Source organism: Castor canadensis, chromosome 1, assembly GCF_047511655.1.
Source record: "Castor canadensis chromosome 1, mCasCan1.hap1v2, whole genome shotgun sequence".
Taxonomy (NCBI): Eukaryota; Metazoa; Chordata; class Mammalia; order Rodentia; family Castoridae; genus Castor; species Castor canadensis.
This window is the reverse complement of record NC_133386.1, coordinates 10,417,306-10,436,826: the sequence shown is the minus strand read 5'-3', so window position 1 is coordinate 10,436,826 and position 19,521 is coordinate 10,417,306. Positions and strand designations below refer to the sequence as shown.

At 44.3% G+C, this 19,521-nt stretch overlaps 1 protein-coding gene across 11 annotated transcripts in view; it reads left to right on the top strand.

Annotated features, from left to right (window-relative positions):
- The first annotated feature begins 7,132 nt into the window (after positions 1-7,132).
- The window catches only part of Arid1b (AT-rich interaction domain 1B), a 404,160-nt gene continuing 391,771 nt past the window's right edge, over positions 7,133-19,521 (top strand). For 3 of the 11 annotated variants that reach the window (XM_074071697.1, XM_074071715.1, XM_074071705.1), the window contains exon 1: positions 7,134-8,746. In XM_074071697.1, the coding sequence (XP_073927798.1) occupies positions 7,184-8,746 (1,563 nt within the window). In that variant the 5' untranslated portion in view covers positions 7,134-7,183. Of the gene's footprint in view, positions 8,747-19,521 lie in introns of all 11 variants that reach the window. The other 8 variants (XM_074071677.1, XM_074071719.1, XM_074071670.1 and 5 more) reach the window with 4 other exon arrangements.

Genomic DNA, 19,521 nt, shown 5'->3' with positions numbered 1-19,521 from the left:
CCTAAAGTTTTGCAGCTGTGGGACCCCTTCCCAGGGACTGCAAATGATAGTTCTGGCCTCTGATAGATGGGGAGGAGCAGGGAAGACACAAGATCACACTGCAGAGGCATCATTTGTAGAGGCTGAGTGGGCTCCTCAGAGCAGTAGGGGCTGGGTAGAGAAAGCTGGGTGGGAGAGATGGGAGAAGTGAACTGGGCATGGTGGGGATGAAAGCTAGACTTCCCAGCTGCTGCATGTTTGCTTGGGCCAGGAAGGGGGAAAGAGGAAAGAGGAGAGGTGAGGCCTTGATCCTTCCATCCCTCAGCTCCTCATCTAAATCAGTTCCCAAGTTCTTCAGTGTCACCTCCAATCTCTCTGAGAGGGCCACTGTAAACATACAGGATACTCTGTGCAAAATAGAAAAAGTCGGGTGCCAGGACTAAGCAGGTGGCAACCAGGGCTTGGGCTGAACCATGCATCCACTTCTTTCCCCTCCTTCCTCCATTGCCTTCACCTTGAGCAGTGAACACATTAAGTGCCCAACTCTTTAGGGTAAGTTTACTTATCTCCAACCCCAAGGTCCCTCTGGCCCCATTCAACTCTGTGCCATCTCTCATCTTTTCCTTGGACTATGCTTGATAATACCAGATAATTCGGGGAGCCATTTACAAAGAGTCCTGCATTTAGACCTTGGCATTGTTGCTAGGTAAGGATATAGATTTAATCCTAAAGATGTGATGACTAGATTAAAAAATCTTCATCATAGTTTTTGTCTTTAACCTTGTGATCTAGCAACAGACCCCAATGCCTGTAGGGCCATATGAATTAATTTAATAATAAATAAATCTTAAGTGTTGTTCTGTGAAAAGCACAGTTGAATTTGCATTGTATTTTTGAGGCAGACCCAAAACTAATTTAATTGAAATAAGTTTTATTTTTTATTTTTTCATTTTTCTTTTATTATTCATATGTGCATACAAGGCTTGGTTCATTTCTTCCCCCTGCCCCCACCCCCTCCCTAAAATAAGTTTTATGATACTTTTTTTTTTCTCACTGTGATAGGATACTGGGAGTTTTGGATGATCCAAATGAGCATGGCCAGGCTTTACTGGCCCAGAAGGGCAATGACTCCTGGGAACTGACCCCCAATCTAACTTCTCTGAATCTGGCTCCATGCCCAATGTGCTGATTTCCCAGCAGTCTATGGGCTTTTGCCCTAATCCAGGTCTCCTGTCAGTGTTAGTCACTGCTAAAAGACTCCAGTTACTTCCCACTGCTATTGGGACACAAGGTCCAGTTTAATCAGGTCAGGTGAATTCAGGATGACAGACCCCACCTGGAAAGTACTCCAGCCCACCTGCCCACTCAGCTCTCCAGCCCTCCTCGGCTCCTGCTGTCTTGGACCCTGCTTGATTTCTCCCTTTCGGTGTTTAGCTCAAGCCACATTTCTGGGGGAAACCTTCCCTCAACCCCCAGCGTTCCTCAGGGTCCTTAGTTATTTCCCTCATAGAACCCTGTATCTTCCCTCCTGAGCCTGTTACCTCTGTGCAATTATTCATTTATTGGTGTGATCCTCTGATTAATGTTCAGCAGAAATATTCAATGTAGTAAATTCCTTCTCTTTGTGGCTCACTGTGCTTATAGGAGGGCCTAGCACAGGGCCTGTGCAGAATAGGCGCTTGGCAATTATTTGCTGAATGAATGAATGGGGTTGATCTGGCTGCTTCTGATGGCTTCTATGTAGGGAGGCAAACAGTTTAGGCTGCATGTTCCTTGAGAAAGAGGGTCACCTGTGCCACAGAGAAAAGCTTGAGTGGAATCACCGGAGGGTCAGAAAAGATGCTGGGGAGAGCCCACTGAATTTTAAGTCTTAGAGTAACAAGTTGCAACAGGAAATATTCCTTTAAGTTTGGTGGAGTAAAAAATTCTTTATAATTAACAACTTGGACATTTTTAGGGAATGTATTAGTTAAGCAAATTCCTCATGAAATGATGTCATTTTCTGTAAGAAAAGCATATAACCATGGCCTTTGGGCCTTACCAGAACAATCAGCTGACTGTCAATAAGTTACCCTTACAGGTGCCCAGTGGCTCTCATAATGAATTAGGGACAAAGCAATTGAATATAAATGGGCTGAAATAAAATCAGGAGTGCACTTCATGACCGCATAGGAGTTGTTGTTTGGGATTTATTTATTTTCAACGTCTCCATGCACTAGAAGGCAGTTAGTCATACCTGTAAAACCCAGAAGGCCTTAGATAAGTCACAGAAGCCTTTCCAGAAAAGTTGAGGTGATCAGACCTCTAAGTGACCTCCCTTTGTATATGTGATTATTACACAGTATCTCAAATATATTTAGTTTTGAGGAACTACAGTGGTTATCTATAGAGTGACTTTACCCAAGTAGGTCATCAGTGATGTGATGTGAGCCATTTGGATGATTATGCAACATAATAGTTTTTTTTTTTTTTTTTTTTTTTGTAGTACTATACTGGGGATTGAACCCAGAGCTTCCGGTGTGCTACACATGCACTCTATCACTGAGTACTCCTCCGGTCCTTTTAAAATCTTTTTTTGAAACAGGACCTCACTAAGTTTCCTGGCCTGGCCCCGAACTTGCCATCCTTTTGCCTCAGCCTCCGGAGTAGCTGGGATTACATGTGTGCCTCTCGGAGAGAATGTTGAAAGGTACTAGTAGGTGCTCAGTAAGTGATTTTTTTAGTGATGGCAAATTGACTGAGGGTAATAATGAAAATTAAAGAAATGTCACTGAACATATGTTTAGCCAAAAGTACAGAAAAGTTCCAAACTAGGCTGTATTAAAAATATTTACTATACATCATTCAAAATGTGAACTGTTCATGATAAAATGATAAAAATACAGTATTTTAAAATGCAATAAGGTGTTTCACTTATTTCACTGCTATTATTGTTTCTAGGGGCTTTGGAGAGAGGACGTAGTGGCTTAAATGACAGTTTTGACTTTAGCTTCTGAGGTCCAGCCTCAACAGTGGTGGGTCCCTGGTGTCAAGTCAAAGCTGTGTAGGCTGATGGCTGGTGTCAGGTGCCCGCTAATGGAAGCCAACAAGGCACAGCTGCAGGATAGGGCAGTCAGAGCTCACTCCCTCACTAGTTAAGTCCTACATGATATAGAAGGGCAGACCCCTCAGTATGTTTTCATGCACTTGTTCATGGTTGATCTCTCTTAAGTACAGGACAGGGCACAAGGTAGATTCTAAGTAAATTTGTTGAGTGATTAAGTACAGTTTATCCCCATCTGGTTCATTGTGTCTGCTATAATTTCCTTAGTAAGGATAAAAGTGCTACTGCTTGCCTTGGTTCCCAAATTTATCTAAACTATTTTTGCCTATTTTTTTTCCAAATCTTAATTGTTTAGCATTCTGAACTTACAGGCCAGTGATAGTTTGCATAGTTGTTTCAAATCAAGCGCTGTGTTTGTATCTTACATGGACTCCAAGTTATTCACTGCTAACGTCTAAATCGAGAGTGCAAAGGACAATTGTTTAGTGCTTTTTTTAAGTCCCTGACCAAGATCAGTAGGGAAATCCCATTAGCTCCATTCATCGCATCTCTCATAAATCTAAAAGGAAAGCATGTATCCAAAGCCTTATTCTTTAATAGTTCTTATTTGTAAAACCTTGACAGGGCTTTATTCTAAATTGCCTCCAAATTACGGAAAGAATACTGAGAAATATGAGGGGCGGTGAGTCGTGATGGCTTCAGTCATGGAGTAAATAAGGAGAGCAGTAAAAGGGGACTAATTTGAAAGCAAACAGTACGATGGGCCCGTACGAGAGGCAAAAGGAACACAACGGTGGAATGCTTAAGCTGCCATCTGGCTCAATCCTCTTTCAGTGGGCAAGCTGAAGGGCCTCTTATTCAGCCTCCTAAAACTTATTCAAAAGGAGCAGATTTGAATATTAATATTTCCATATAGTAAAAAAGAAAGACCGAAAAGCTTTGTAACCAGAAAGGAATGTTTAACAAAATAATGGTTAATCCTCTGGCTACACATGAAGGCGTGGGGAACGACCTGTGGGTGGGAGGTCAGCTGCGGGTGCCGAGTGGCCAAGGCCACGGGCAGCTTTCAGCCTTCACCTCATGACTTCCTTGTGGTTACAGTAACTTATTAAAGTTGTCATTGTGGCTTGAAATTTAGGCAAGAGGTATAAAATTAAGGAACTCATTAAGCAAAAATGAATGAAGTGATTTCTAGTTCATCAAAAACAAACAATAAGGTTGATCTGCCAGGTAGGATAATTGAGGAAGGGGACACCATAGAAACGATAAAGTGTTAATTGTAATTGTGCTTTTGTGAAATATGAGCCTATTTCATCATTTTATAACAGGCCCCTGACAACTGCTATTTTGTGTATTAAGCCCTGGACTTTTAAACTATAAAGGTTTTTGTTTTCCTGAAGTGTGTTGGAAAAGTTGAATAAATGTTAAGTCCACTATCTTCAGCAGAGATGCATTTAAAAGGGTGTTTTAGCATTCCCTGTGGTTTAAAAGACAAACCAAGTCCTGCCGGCTTTGTGTTGTGCTTCCCTTCCAGGCTGCAGTGCCTTCTGTCTGCTTTAGGGTGTGGCATCTGCCACTGGGGAGGAGAAACTGGCATGTGTTGCTCCTTTATAGCAGACTGATTTCATTGTGCTGGGGCCTCTGTTTTATTGCCTCTTGCTTCTAGTCTTCTAGTTCACTTGCTGAAGCAAATGGAATTAAAAGAGATTTCACCAACATACTTGATTCCTTTTTTTTTCCCTTTAGTTTCACAATTTTCTGACATGAAAAAAATATTTCTAAGGAAAAGGCCAGAGCTGAACTTAGTGACTCGTTTTCCCCTTTAGGCTTAGTTGTGAAAATAAGTCACAACATATGGATACACTTGTCTGAACTGACTTTGACATATTTTATCAATTTGATAAAAATGCACTTTTACAATTATATGTATAGTTCAGTTTGACTATAAATTCCAAAGGCATAAATGTGTAATTGATTTTTAGAACATATGTATAAACACACACAAACCAGACATATTTATATTTGCATATGAAAAACTAAAAATTCAACTTATGTGGTGTAATGCATACAATTATTATATATTTGAATATATAAAGAGAGACAATCCAGAAAAAAAATGTCAAAAAGGCACACTAACAAAGATGTAATATTCTCTTGGCAAAAACTGATGATTTGGCATGAATTCATCTTAGGGCTCTGTTATTCTCCCTTACAACATGGTATAGTCCGTTTTCCACTTGTTTGCATAGAATTGCAATTTGTAGTTTCTACCCTCCATAATGACCCTTGTGTGTGCACCTGATTCCCCGTGTCCCCCCCATTAGTCACTACTTTTTTCCATCTACAGTTTTCTATTTAGTCATGTAACATAGTTATGCTTGTCTAGCAAACAAATAGCCACTGTAGTTGAAGTAAACTAAAATAGTTTTTATGAAATGCTAAAGAATGAAATTGTTTTGTTAAAGTACACTGTATGCAAATCTTACTTCTTATTTCTGCTAGTGTGACCTCTGGGAAGCTCTGGTTTCAAATGCTTTCTTTCAACGACAACGCTGGTACAGCTGAGCCACTGCTAAGGTGAAGAAGTCTTGCTATTCAGAACGTTACTACATGATAAATTCAGAAAAACGTTTAAAACATTACATTGATGAAACAGTAGATAGGATTTTTTAAAAGAGAATTTGTATGGAGTACTTCTGCTTTAGGTCCAGAATGTTTTATATTACTGTTGATTTTATGTTTATTAAATACAACGTCTATTCGGTTTTGTTTCCCATTAGAAATGAACTCATATCAAGAGGGTTAATTGCACACATTAACCTCTGAAAAATGATGAAGGGTGTCGTATAGATTTATGAAGACCGGAAATAAACCTAAGCTCTCACTACTATGGCACCAACAGTTGAACGTGCATGTGAAAGTTGTTTGGAGCATGACACACCACTGTACACATGCATCCAAATGTAAGAAAAATGCTCCACTGGGAGTGCTTCGAGTTTTCATATGTATTTAAGGAGTCTTCAAGTTATATAAGCATTACCTTTGGGGCTGGAGTATTCAATCCTAAACATTTATCGAGTACCTGCTGTGTACCAGGCTCAGCGATCTTGGAATGAGGCTAGCCTTCCCTGAAAGTGCTCCCTAGTCCTGCAGCTGGAAGAAGTTGTGGGAACGCCACTGACAGCCCGAAACCCAGGCCGAGAGGCCAGGGTTTTATTACGTAACTCCTGGGCGAGACCGAGCTCTTGCAGAGCCTGCCGAAATGCGGTCTGTCTCCGCCGGCTCCTCGCAACCAACAGACAACTTTGCTCCGTCTTTTGTCTGCTCGTCAGCAGCCCCTCTCCGCCTCTGTATCGCTGCTTTTACCCGCGCACACCCACGGGCGAGGGCCGGCTGGCCGGGAGCCCGGGCGCGAGGGGACAGAGCCACCCGGCTGCCCGAGCCCCCGAGCCGCGAGCCCCAGACGGGCTCGGGCCCGCGAGGCTGCGCGGAGCGAGCGGGCGGGCGGGCGGCCGGCGGCGCCCAGGGCCGAGTCCAGTCCGCGTTTTGCGAGTGCGCGGGAGCAATCAGAGAGAAGTAGATAATAGTTGCTCGGGCTCGCTCGGCTCCCTCATGCCATGCTGGGCCCGATAGGCTCGGCCGGCCGTGTATTTACCCATATCCGGGTGAGGGAGGAAAAGAGAAAAAGTTTCATTTAAACCCGACTAAAAACTTTCACCGTGAAAGCACCCCGCGCGAGCAGGCCCAGACCGTAAGGCGGGCCCCGGCGCGGCTCCCGCGGGCCTGCGCGGGGGAGGGGGTCGGCGCGTCCCGGCGGGCCGCGTGGATGCGCGCAGGAGGGGCCGCGGACTGAAAAAGTGGGGGCATTGTCTCCCCCCGCCCCCCGCCCGGCCGCGCCACGCCGCGGCGATCATGGCCGCGCGGGCAGCAGCGGCGGCGGCGGCGGCGCGGGCGCGAGCGGGCAGTGGCGAGCGGCGGGCGCCCCCCGGGCCGCGGCCGGCGCCCGGGGCCCGGGACCTGGAGGCGGGGGCGCGCGGCGCGGCGGCGGCACCGGGACCCATGCTGGGGGGCGGCGACGGCGGCGGTCTGAATAATGTGCACCACCACCACCACCACCACCACCACCACCACCACCCCCTGCTCCCCCGTCACGAACTGAACATGGCCCATAGCGCGAGCGCCGCGGCCGCCGCCAGCTCCAACAGCGCCAAGAGCGGCGGCTCCGAGGCGGCTCTCAAGGAGGGTGCAAGCGCCGCGGCGCTGTCCTCCTCCTCCTCCTCCTCCTCCTCCGCGGCGGCCTCTTCCTCCTCGGCGGGCCCGGGCTCGGCCATGGAGACGGGGCTGCTCCCCAACCACAAACTGAAAGCCGTTGGCGAGGCCCCCGCCGCACCGCCCCACCAGCAGCACCATCACCACCACCATGCCCACCACCACCACCACCACCACCATGCCCACCACCTCCACCATCACCACCACGCACTACAGCAGCAGCTAAACCAGTTCCAGCAGCAGCAGCAGCAGCAGCAGCAACAACAACAACAACAACATCCCATTTCCACCAACAGCCTGGGTGGCGCGGGCGGCGGCGCGCCCCAGCCCGGCCCCGACATGGAGCAGCCGCAACATGGAGGCGCCAAGGACAGTGCCGCCGGCAGCCAGGCCGACCCCCCGGGCCAGTCTCTGCTGAGCAAGCCGGGCGACGAGGACGACGCGCCGCCCAAGATGGGGGAGCCGGCAGGCGGCCGCTACGAGCACCCGGGCCTGGGCGCGCAGCAGCAGCAGCAGCAGCAGCAGCAGCCGCAGGTCACCGTGCCCGGGGGCGGCGGCGGCGGCGGCGGCGGCGGCGGCCCGGCGGCCGTCTCGGAGTTTAATAATTACTATGGCAGCGCTGCCCCAGCTAGCGGCGGCCCCGGCGGCCGCGCTGGGCCTTGCTTTGATCAACATGGCGGACAACAAAGCCCCGGGATGGGGATGATGCACTCCGCCTCAGCCGCCGCCGGGGCAGCCAGCAGCATGGACCCCCTGCAGAACTCCCACGAAGGGTACCCCAACAGCCAGTACCACCATTATCCGGGCTACAGCCGGCCCGGCGCGGGCGGCGGCGGCGGCGGCGGCGGCGGCGGAGGAGGAGGAGGCAGCGGAGGAGGAGGAGGAGGAGGAGGAGCAGGAGCGGGAGCTGTGGCGGCGGCGGCCGCGGCGGCGGCGGCAGCAGCAGCAGGAGGCGGCGGCGGCTATGGGGGCTCGTCCTCGGGGTACGGGGTGCTGAGCTCCCCCCGGCAGCAGGGCGGCGGCATGATGATGGGCCCCGGGGGCGGCGGGGCCGCGAGCCTCAGCAAGGCGGCCGCCGGTGCGGCGGCGGCGGCGGCGGCGGCGGCGGGAGGCTTCCAGCGCTTCGCCGGGCAGAACCAGCACCCGTCGGGGGCCACCCCGACCCTCAACCAGCTGCTCACCTCGCCCAGCCCCATGATGCGGAGCTACGGCGGCAGCTACCCCGACTACAGCAGCCCCAGCGCGCCGCCGCCGCCGCCGCCGTCGCAGCCCCAGTCCCAGGCGGCGGCAGCGGGGGCGGCGGCGGGCGGCCAGCAGGCGGCCGCGGGCATGGGCTTGGGCAAGGACCTGGGTGCCCAGTACGCCGCTGCCAGCCCGTCATGGGCGGCCGCGCAACAAAGGAGTCACCCGGCCATGAGCCCTGGCACCCCCGGACCGACCATGGGCAGATCCCAGGTAAGCCCCGCGCCGGCCGGGCCTGCTTCCGCCCGGGCCTTGCGCGCCGCGAGCCCGAGTTTCTTTCTTCGCCCGGTACTTTTCCCGTCCGCCCGCGGGGCGGGGGCGACGGCGGGGGTGCGGCGCCCGGGGCCATTTCCTCGGCGGCCGCTCGCTCCAGCCTGCTGGGGCGCTTCCCGTGCGGACCGGGCCAGGCCGGGCGCCTGGGCCCCGCGAACCCACGCCCTCGCCGCCGCGAGCCCCAGGCCCGGGACGGGGTCGGGCAGTCAGGCCCCACCCGCGAGGGAGCCCCGAGGGCGGCGGGCGGCCTGACGGACTCGGACTCGAGGCTGTCGGGGGAGGCGGGCTCCCGGGCGGCCCGGTCCGCCGTGGCCGCGCCGCGCTCCGGGGCGCCGAGGGAGAACTTTCTCCGGCCCCGGCCTACGCTCGCTCCTCCGAGGGAAGACCGGGGACAGGGCCGCTGTGTGACACCCCGCGAGGCAGCCGGTGTCCGCGCGGGCTCCGAGTTTGAGGCTCGCCCGCAGGAGTCGGACCCCAGTTTGCACCGACGTGAGGAACACGTTTTAAGACCGAGGTTCTGCCCGAGAGTAGCCGGGGAACCCATTATTGGGCTCACGGCCGCTGGAAAGGAGTCACCTTCAGCCTAGAGGCCATAGCGAAGGAACACATCTCGATCGCTTGCACTTATTTTGGTCATGGATGAGGCATACATTTTATTCAGCAAATCTGGTGGGGCAGTAGGCCAGTGACAATGGATCCTTTTGGATCGCCTTTATTTGGATTCTCTGTGTTTTGCTGTCACCCGAGTCCTCGTGCGCGGTTAGGAAGTGTCCCGCACTCCGGCTGTGTCTTGCTGGTAGGCTGAGCCTAAAGACTGACTTGATCTCCTTTGCAAGGTTTGGAATTTGAATTGTGGAGGTAAACTGGCTGTAATAGTCTCCAGACAGCTGCCTCCGAGTTGACATCTAATCTGCCATCTGATTGGCTCCCCTCTCACCATTGGGCATTTAGCTCTGCTGATGTAAATAGAAGTGCTCAGCAGTACAGTCACAAAAATTCCTGCCACAAATAATAACTGAACTCTATTACAAACAGATGGAAGGCTGAATACGATTTAGAGCTTAAGTTGTTAGGAACCGTAGTTATTAATAAGAGGATTAAATGCAGAAGAACATGCTGGAGTCCAGTATTGGGCATTCACAAAACTAGGTCTTGGAAGGCGATCTGTCGATGTGGACATTACACCTATCATGCACTTTAATTGTAGGCTCTCCTGAAGATGTGAACATTGAAGATAATTAAACCCCCGATTGTGCCAATGTTTGGATTTGTAAAGCTTTTATAAAAACCTGTCTTTTACAGATTCAACTGTGAAAAACATTGAAATGTATTAGCACACATAACTTAATATACCATTTAAAAATTTCATGATTCTGATATACAACAGTATCTTTTGATATTCGATTAGCGTTAGAGCCAGAATAAAGCTATATATTTCTACTGATTTGTGGTTTAACAACTGTGGCCATTTTAAGATGTTTGTGGATGAAGAAATTTTAGCTGGAACTGGCATATTTAAAAACGACAAATGAGAAAAGTATATAATCTTTGTAGAAAACAATTAGCTAAGAGGGAGCAATACATATCCCTGTGAAATACCGAAAGTTATATATTTGCTTCTGATTTGGAGAATACAGAAATGATTTTTTTAGATTAGGTAATGTGAGTCTTATTTGAACTGCTTACACAGGGAATTAGGGAGGCCTATTACAGGCAAGCTGTACTGGGTGTGCTTCGTCCAAAGCATTTTTCTTTCAAACGCATCTTGATGCTATGAAAGTTTTAAACATTCTAGTCAGTTAGAAGGGTTGTTTGTATGTTTTTATTTAGCTCATATATATTAGGTGTCTAAATAATAATTGACTATTCTGGGAGAGACTTGTCAGAGTGGAAGAAAGCCTGAATTTAATAAATAATCACAGGAATCCTAGGCTGGACATTGGTACGTTCACATCTTCAGTTAATAGAGTTTTACTTCTAATCGTCTAATGGTAATGTTCTCCTGTTCTTAGTAGAAACCTTATATTTTTGTTTTGACTGACATAAGAAAAAATATCGAAGAGAAACCTGGTGTAAATAAACCCATGTAATTTTAAAAAATTGCTTTGTCAGCTTGCTTTTAAAGGGGGCAATTTGGAATTTGTGAACTATAAAGGAACCAAGTTAGAAGCAGATATAGGTCCATGTTACTTTTTAGAGTATTATTTCTTAATGGTATCAGTCATTTTAAGTATTTTGTTTTCTGGGGATGAGAGGGAATCCATTATGGCCTCAGTGTGGGCCCTTGGGAATAGCTTTTTTTATCTTTGAGGGGGGAAAAAAAGGATAGACATATGACCTTGGTTCACAGATTTCTCTTACGTACCTTACTGATAACACGTGTCTTTTTCATACTTATTTTCCCTTTTATTTTGGAAGGCCAGTATTAATATTCGTTATGATAACTCTACTAAGAAGTCATTTGTCCAAAATATTAAATTACTACCTAGCTATATGTCATAAAATACTAAGTCATGTTAAATGATGAAAAAAATTTTTTTGACTTTTAGTACATTTAGTTTCATTTTTGATTTTAGGAAATGGTTTGTATTGGGTGACAGATGTTTTGTAAGTAGGAACAAAGCATACACATGTTGTAGGGGTAGGGCCTTTTTAGAGATTGAAATAAGTCATTTTATGATTCATTTTGTTACTGGATGTTTTGAAATAGGTATTCAGATAGAGCAGTCCCAAAAAGAATACTGAGGTCTGTTCATAATACATTAGAGTTTGTGATGTCCACGTTTGTACTGAATTCCATTCACACTATTTTATCTTCAGTACTATATAATATAATAAAAAAGTTATTAACCATTAATAGTAACTAACTGGCTTACAAAGCAGGAAGCTACAGAGTCCTTCTTGATTACCTTAAAATGTATATGATATATCATAAGGTCACTCCCTTCGTCTCCCATGAAACCTTAGGTTATTTGTTACTTCAAATCATGTAAAGACATCTTTGTGATATGAATGTATGTATTTGCTAGGGCATAGTTAGGTGAGTTTGGTAATACTGGTCCACAGAAAAAGCCTGTCATTTAAGAAACAGAAAAAGAAAATTCAGCAAAAATGTCTGCAGTTTTCTGTTTGTGAGATGAAATTATTTATGGCTTGAGTTCTTTTTTTATTGGTTATCCTGATTTTTGTGCTACTTAATTTTGATATGTGTACTTTTTGTCTTTATAGTGGTAATTGCTTTTCAGCAAGCTATCACTTAAATTCATGGTTTTATATTAATACTAAGTTAATAAGTATATTCTAGGGAACATGTTCTTACCTTTGGTCTATAGTGAAAAACCTTAACCCTTCTTTTTTCCCTTTGGTTTTGTTTATCTATGTTGAAGAATGAATTTTTGGCCAGGCTTTTAACACTTGCTCCACTTTTTCAATGTTATTTTGTATCAGAAGTGTCTTAGGGATATGGAAGTAATCCAGGTCATACTTGGATACTTTTACTAACGTATTTAACCTCTGAATATCCTGTTCTTTTACTAGAATTGACTAGAATAACTTCTTCATGCTGGTATAAAAATAGCATTAATTCTGGTTTGAGAACCAGTTTTAAAAATATAAGACACTGTGCAGGAAGAATTAATAAAAACTCATTTGATAGTTTTATTAGAAACAGACATCTTTTAAGGAAAACAGGTGTAATAAGAGGTTGAATTTTTAGTTCTGTTTCTTACTAATGGATTTTATTCCTTTATAATTTGGGCCCGGGTGCATCAAAAATGATGACTTCTGATGCAATAGGAACACTTTCTTCTCTAGGATATACACCAACCTCACTGGCAAAGACAGTCGTTTCATTTATTTTCATTTATTTAACCCTGCCCTCTCCTAGGAGGTGGTGGGGGGGGTTGATTTAAAATTTGGTAGGAGTCCATGTGATTTTCCTCCTGATTTGCAGACAAGTAGAGATGCACATTTGGATGTATTGGCAGAGCAAGCTGTCTCAGCTCGTTGCCGGTCCTGGATCTAGAGTGGTCCTCACTGTGTTGCACTAGCTGACACTGCCCAGACCCTGAGACCGTGTGCTGTCTCAGGCTGTGAGCTGCGTGTTGTGGAAAAGGGACTAATATTGACTCATGTCATTTGCATTTTGGGCTGTATGTAAACTTGTAAATTTCAGGCTGATACTATGTCTAATAAAACTGTTATTAAAACAGAATTACGGAGGTTGAAAATGAATATCAATAAAAGTGTCATTAATTTTTTTGAAATATTTAGATTTTTCAAAATGGATGTTATAAAATCCTTACGGCATTTTTGCAATGCTGTGTTTACTTGGGGGGCCATCTCTACCTCTTAGGCCCTTTTGGAATTGGGTAGTTTTCAGTTTTGCATCTTTTCAGAGCTGTCTTCCTTGGAACGGGAGGTTTTTGTTTCTCTGTAGAAATGGAAAGGCCGGCTGCACATTTGCTGTGTGTGCATGCTTGAGGCTGAGGAATCCCAAGTCCTAGTTCCCTGTGTTGTGGGGGAGGAGCACCAGGCCGAACTGCACATTGCCAAGGATATGTTTATATATCATACATGGAGAGTGTTACACAGTATTGCTCTTTCCAGTCTGGAGGCTATTTCCATAAGACTAAGTGGCCCTTTTGGTTTAATTGGGTGATTGGATGAGTTAATTCTGATTTAAAAACTTGGTATACTTTCGTGAATTTTTCTCTTGGAAATTTGACGAAAAGAAAATGATTTAGCTATCATTTACTTATTATCTGAATGTCTTTTTTTTTTTTGGGTAGCACTGGGGTTTGAACTGGACCTCACGCTTGCTAGGCAGGTGCTCTACCACTTAAACCACTCTGCCACCCCCTGAATGTCTTTTAAGTGTACACTCATTTGCCATATACTAACATCTGAATAAACTATACTATTGATGTTATACCTTTAATTTAACAATTCACGTCGAATGAGTGAATTTATCAAAGTACAAATGTGTACCCATAGTAAGTTTCATTAAACATGTCTTACTTTCAAAATCTTTAACTTGGGATAATTCTAAGAAATTTATTTCCTAAGATTTACTTATTTGAATAGGATCCAGAAGGCAGTTTTCAAACTCACTTCTGTGTGGGTCATTGCCAAGAATATTAGAAGACTACTAAGTTTGACAGATGAATTAATGATGAGATTAATTTATTTCTTGAATGATATTTATTGCCAGAAAAGAGACTACAGCTTTATGATCGTAAGCATAGACAGAAGACAGTCCTGTTTCCATTATTAAAATCAGGTAGAGAACTGCAGAGTCTGGAGTAGGTCTGCCATAGCAAAACAGTCCTTTTGGATTGACTGAGATTGAGCGTCTGCTGATCATCTTTTGTAGGGCACATTCTTAGTGTCTGGTTTGGGCCTTGATGAAAGGTGAATCTTGAAAACCAGACAAGAAGGCATTCCTTACTAGATGATTGGGGAAAGGAAGCCTATTTGATGAAATCTAGAAGAAAATCCTGGATGGCAGTACCACACTTTTTTTTGTAGTGGGATGTAAAAAATTACATACATACAGATGTGTATTTTCTTATAATGATAAAGTCTGTATAACACAAAATTTACCATTTTAACCATTTACAGGCATACAGTCCAGTAGCGTTAAGTATAGTCATGTTCATGTGCAGCCATTACCATCATCCATCTCTACAACTCTTTCAACTTCCAAAACAGAAATAAAAAGTTTCTCTTCCTTGAATGTTAAGCTTTGAAACTGTTAGCTTTTGCTGTGTGTATGTGACCGTGTTTGTGACGTTTATCTTGCCACTTCATAGTTTCTAGCTAAGTTCTTCTCAGAGGTTCCATTGGAATGCTGCTGATGTGTTTTTGTTTGGCTTTTTTTTTTAGTTCCTTCCCGTCCTAACTTTGGGATAATCTTTATAGATTTGGTCTTTTTGGGGATGTATAAATTAGTTGTTTCATTGCTAGATACGTCATTAAAAGTTTAAAAGCAGTTTTTCAGAGCATTTAAAGATTTGGGGTATATTTTTGAGAGAAACCTGAGTCTTGCTGGATGATAGGATATGGAAATGAACTCTCCCCATGATTGCTGCTTCTTTTTCATAGTCCTCTCCCCAGTACTGGAGATTGAGCCTAGGGCCTCACTCTACTATCTGGGCCACATCCCCAGCCCTTTAGTTTTTATATTTTAGTAATGGGGTCTTGCCAGGCTGGCCTGGAACTCATGAACTTCCTGCCTCCACTTTCCTAGTTGATGAGATTATAGGTGTGCACCACTATGCTGACTTAAACATTACTAGTTTTAACCTTCTACTATTAGTGTAAATCCTTTGCAGTTATTATTTTTTTCTCCGGTTTTTCCTGTGTTTTAAGTGTTTGGATATCCCACTCCCCTAGCCCAGAGCAAGCAGCCAGGCCAGGTGATGACATGCCCTTTTTATAGTGTCTTTTTGCCCCCAAATTTGTGCTCTCCCCCCTTCCCTTTGTTAGTTTTTAGTCCTTTTAGAACTGAGGAGATTCTTTGTGCATGGGAACATTACTAAGTTAAGATGACAGTCTGAGAAGGCTGCTACAGAAAGAATACTTGGTGTGTCTTTTCTTATGAGCAGGGTTTGTGCATGAAATGCTGTGTTGATGCCGATGATGCAGTCCCCTCCTCGTGTGATCCGCTGCGAACTTCGAACATCAGCTCTTGCAGAAATGAGAATGCAGAGGAAAGGCACTCATTTCAGAGTATGTATTAGGAAGCAGCAGTTACTTAGAACACTTAGCATTATGTGTGCTGAGAGGTGTATGTTAGATAAATACCTACTCCAGACAGTTAATTGGCAAATATTAATTGACCACCCATTTTCTTAATTAGCCCTGTGCTAGACACAGGCAGTAACTGGGGTCTGGGTTGCTGCTTCTGTGTGCAGATATAGTGCAGATACCATAGAAGCTTGCCCCCACCGTACCTGAAGAATGGAATTTTAGCATCATTGATTTAGGACTGGCTCATTTAACCAGGAGTTGGGAGTAGGAGCCATATGGGGTCAGCAGTGTAGTGGTCGTCATTTTTGGGTGGGAGAGTGGATTTTGGCAACCCAAGTAATTGTAAGTTGATGGGATACAGCTGACGTTATCTAGTGACTCTTCCATTTCTACCAATCAGTAACTGGCTTTGTGCCAGACCAAAGTGTAGCTCCATTGCAAAGGATAATAACAACAACAAAAAAAGAAATTATAATCACTTTGAAATTTATATAGAATGGTCCTTTTTCTTTTTCTCAGTTTTCTACATTGCATAGACTCTTGGAAAAAAGTTAAACAGTCTGCTCAGATTTAGGAAGCAACTTGACTTACTGGGATATTTTTGGTAACTGTTTAGATAATGTATGCTGGCTGAGGAGTAAATGCAGCTACTGCTCTGGGTCCTGAAATGAGCCTTTCAGAAAGCAAGGCACTGATGATTAGTGGAGGCAGTTCCGGAATTCTTAGCATCGTCCCCTGCTTCTTTTCATGATGAGGGTCTTAGAAGTTCAACCACTTATCACCATGCTTCATAACCTGATTTTGAAATGATGGGCAATTCCAAAATTCATACAGAATTTGGCATCTAAAATTTGAAGTTTAAAGGACCATAATAAAATAAGTGACCATGTATAAAACTGTAAACCCATTGTAATATCTTTTGAATTTTGTTTCCAGTTCACTTTTTTTTTTTAAATGAACTCATTTTACCCAGTGAGTTATGGATGACCTTGGAATTGGAAATGTAAAACATTGCTATTGTTGAACAAGTATCTTTCTGGGGAAGCAGACATTTGTGAGGGAACTGGCATGTTTGTTGTTTATTAGTTTATTTCTGCGGTTATGAGGGTTTATGAGAGAAGACTATCTACAGGGCATTCTGATGTAATAGAAAGTGCATGGTTTGGAGTCAGCCAGACCTTGGCTCATTTTGGGCTTCAGACACTCACATTCCGATTACTGTCAATAGGAGCTCAGTTTCCCTGTCTGGAATGTTGCTGCAGGGAGAGCAAGGTGGGGAGACATGTTGCAAACCTTCACTGAGGACTCTAGTTTGCATCTGTATGTGGGTGCTCTTCTTTGCCCACCTGCCTTCCCACAGTTGGGCTAAGTTTCTTGTTCTCTGGCTGCACACACTTCAGGGTGTGGTTGAGGCTAAGCCTTTGCCTTCATCAATGGGTGATGGCCAAGGAGCGACTGACTACTCACTCCCCCAGCTCCAGTATTCTGTGTTGCATTGAATTTTCAAATAGATAGTCCCTAATCAGATACGCACTGCTGCACAGCTTATTAAGCTGCATCAAATCCCAGACATGTTCAATGAATATAAACTGAGACCTGTGCTAATAATACTCACAGTTTGTGCATTCCAGTGTCATTTTCCTCATAAAGTGTAGTTTGGTACTGATTGTAGTTTTGTGCTGGTTGGTTTTGGCTATTGATGGAGCTGTTGTGAGCTAATGTTATTGGACCCAAGCTGCTACCCCATTCAATAGTCTATTCTTTTAATAGTAATTAGCAAATTCTGTCCTATGGCTTAGAATCATCCCTTTCTTCTACTTCTTAGACTTTCCACATTCATGACCTGCAAAAGCGTTCTTTTTAAGGAACGCTTCTTGCCAAAGAACAAAATTCCAAAATTTCAAAGTGGGAGTCTTAGAGTCTCTGGGTGTTGGGTTTTGTTTCTTTTTAGTTAAGTTACTTGCTTCTGCATCTACTTCATCTTCACTGAATATATTATTCAGATTTGGTCCCTAGCAAAATGATAATTTACTACACATAGAGGTTAGGGCTGCTCTTAAGTAGTCATAACAGGGAATGTCAGGTCTGAGACTGTAAAAGGCCTGCCTCATAGGTAGTGAAGAATTTTTTTTTTTTTAATGCTGAGATTTATAAAACTATCAGGGACAAAATTTAATTCTATTATGAACAAATATACTGAGCACTTGGTGCTTAAGGTACAAAGAGTAAATATAGCATGTGATCCATAATTTTCCTTGGTGAATCATCATAAACGCCTGGTGTTAGACAAAGTAGAAATTAAAGTGAATGGTTATGGTACTCCTCAGTTGTTATGCAAAACAACTGTGTCCCTCAGAAGTGCACCATGTAAAAAGTGTTTGATGAGTGGTTGATGATGTGTCCAATGAAAATTAACTGATGAATGTGTTACTTGTTTCCAGTATCAGTTGCAAGGAATCTGATCACTTTGCTGTTTCTGGAGGGCCAGGATACAGGACTGGGAGATTGTTTGTGGGTGCTGTGACATTGATGAGAAAGGGACCCTAATTTGGATTTTGTTTTGTATGTGATTTTCATATGGTGATTTTCTGCTAAAGACACAGCTTTATATCCTTAGTGGGAAGGATTTAGCATTCAGGTCATGTAACTCACCTTGTTGAATAGTCTTGTTTAAACCCTGGCTTTGGGACTCTGGCTATGTCATCATCAGGCATATGTTGTGAAGAGCCTACTATGTGTTTGGCACAGTGTTGGGTGATGAGAGTCCTTGGTAACTAGGGCCTGATTGGAGACCAGTAAACATGCTACACAATGCAGCCTAAAGGAATCAAGTGGGAGAAGTTTGTTGTTGAGAGGGGTACTTTACATAGACTAGGTAGCAGCAGAAGGCACTTACTGATAAGTTAAGCTTAGTTGATGAGGAGAAGCTAACCCTAAGGGAAGAGGCCAGAGATGGAGGCAGGGGCAAGGGCTGGAGCCAAAAGTGAGCATGATAGCACTGGAAGACTGGACATGTACCAGCTGTGTTGACTTCAGCTACGTTACTTCACCTCTCTGTGCTTTATAGCTCCCTCATTCTTACAGGAATGGGAAGGAATACTTAACTGGTAGAATTTTTGTGAGGAGTAGACTTTGTAAGGTACTGGTAAACTGCCTGGAAATAAAAAGGACATTTATTTATGTATTGATTAATTGATTGTTCTGGGACTTGAACTCAGGACCTAGCAAGTGCTCTTGAGCCACACCCCCCCAACCCTTTTCCTTTTTAGTTTTTATAATTTTCAGATAGGGTCTCTTGCTAACTTTGCCAGGCTAGCTTCAAACCTTGAATCCTTGAAAGTAGCTAATATTTCAGGTATGTACCACCGTAACCAGTGAAAGGAACATTTTAATAGTGTGACCAGAACTTTGTTTTCTCATGGATAAGGAGTTAAAATGACATGATGTATTTCCTTATTAGTTAATTTAACAATCTGACAGCTCTTTTGCTAAGAATAGAAGCTTATTTACAACCTAAATCGTGTATTTTTTCTCTCTAGTGTGTCTTCTCTTGGCCAAGTGTTCAGGTAAAGTAAATTACTGACCAGTTCTAATATGTTTGCTGTAGTTTTTCTGTGTGTTTTTTTTTTTATAGTTATATTTTTTAACTGGTAAGGAAAATAAATCCAGAAGATGGATGTTTGAAGAATTTAATTTCACTGCCATCAACAAATACTTAGCAATCTTGGAGTAGGGCATTGTACCAGATAAAAAGATAGCCAGAGAATATTCGTAAATTGTTAAGCATTTTGTTCCCTATTTAGCATAAAGGGATATCCTTAGATTACTGAGTAAGTAAACATCAATGATTAAATTTATTAAATATGATAGTTTGTGGTATATGCCACAAATCATATATGCAAATTATATATATGCTTATATGATTTACTATCCCACTTAATTAGAAATATGGATTGGAATTC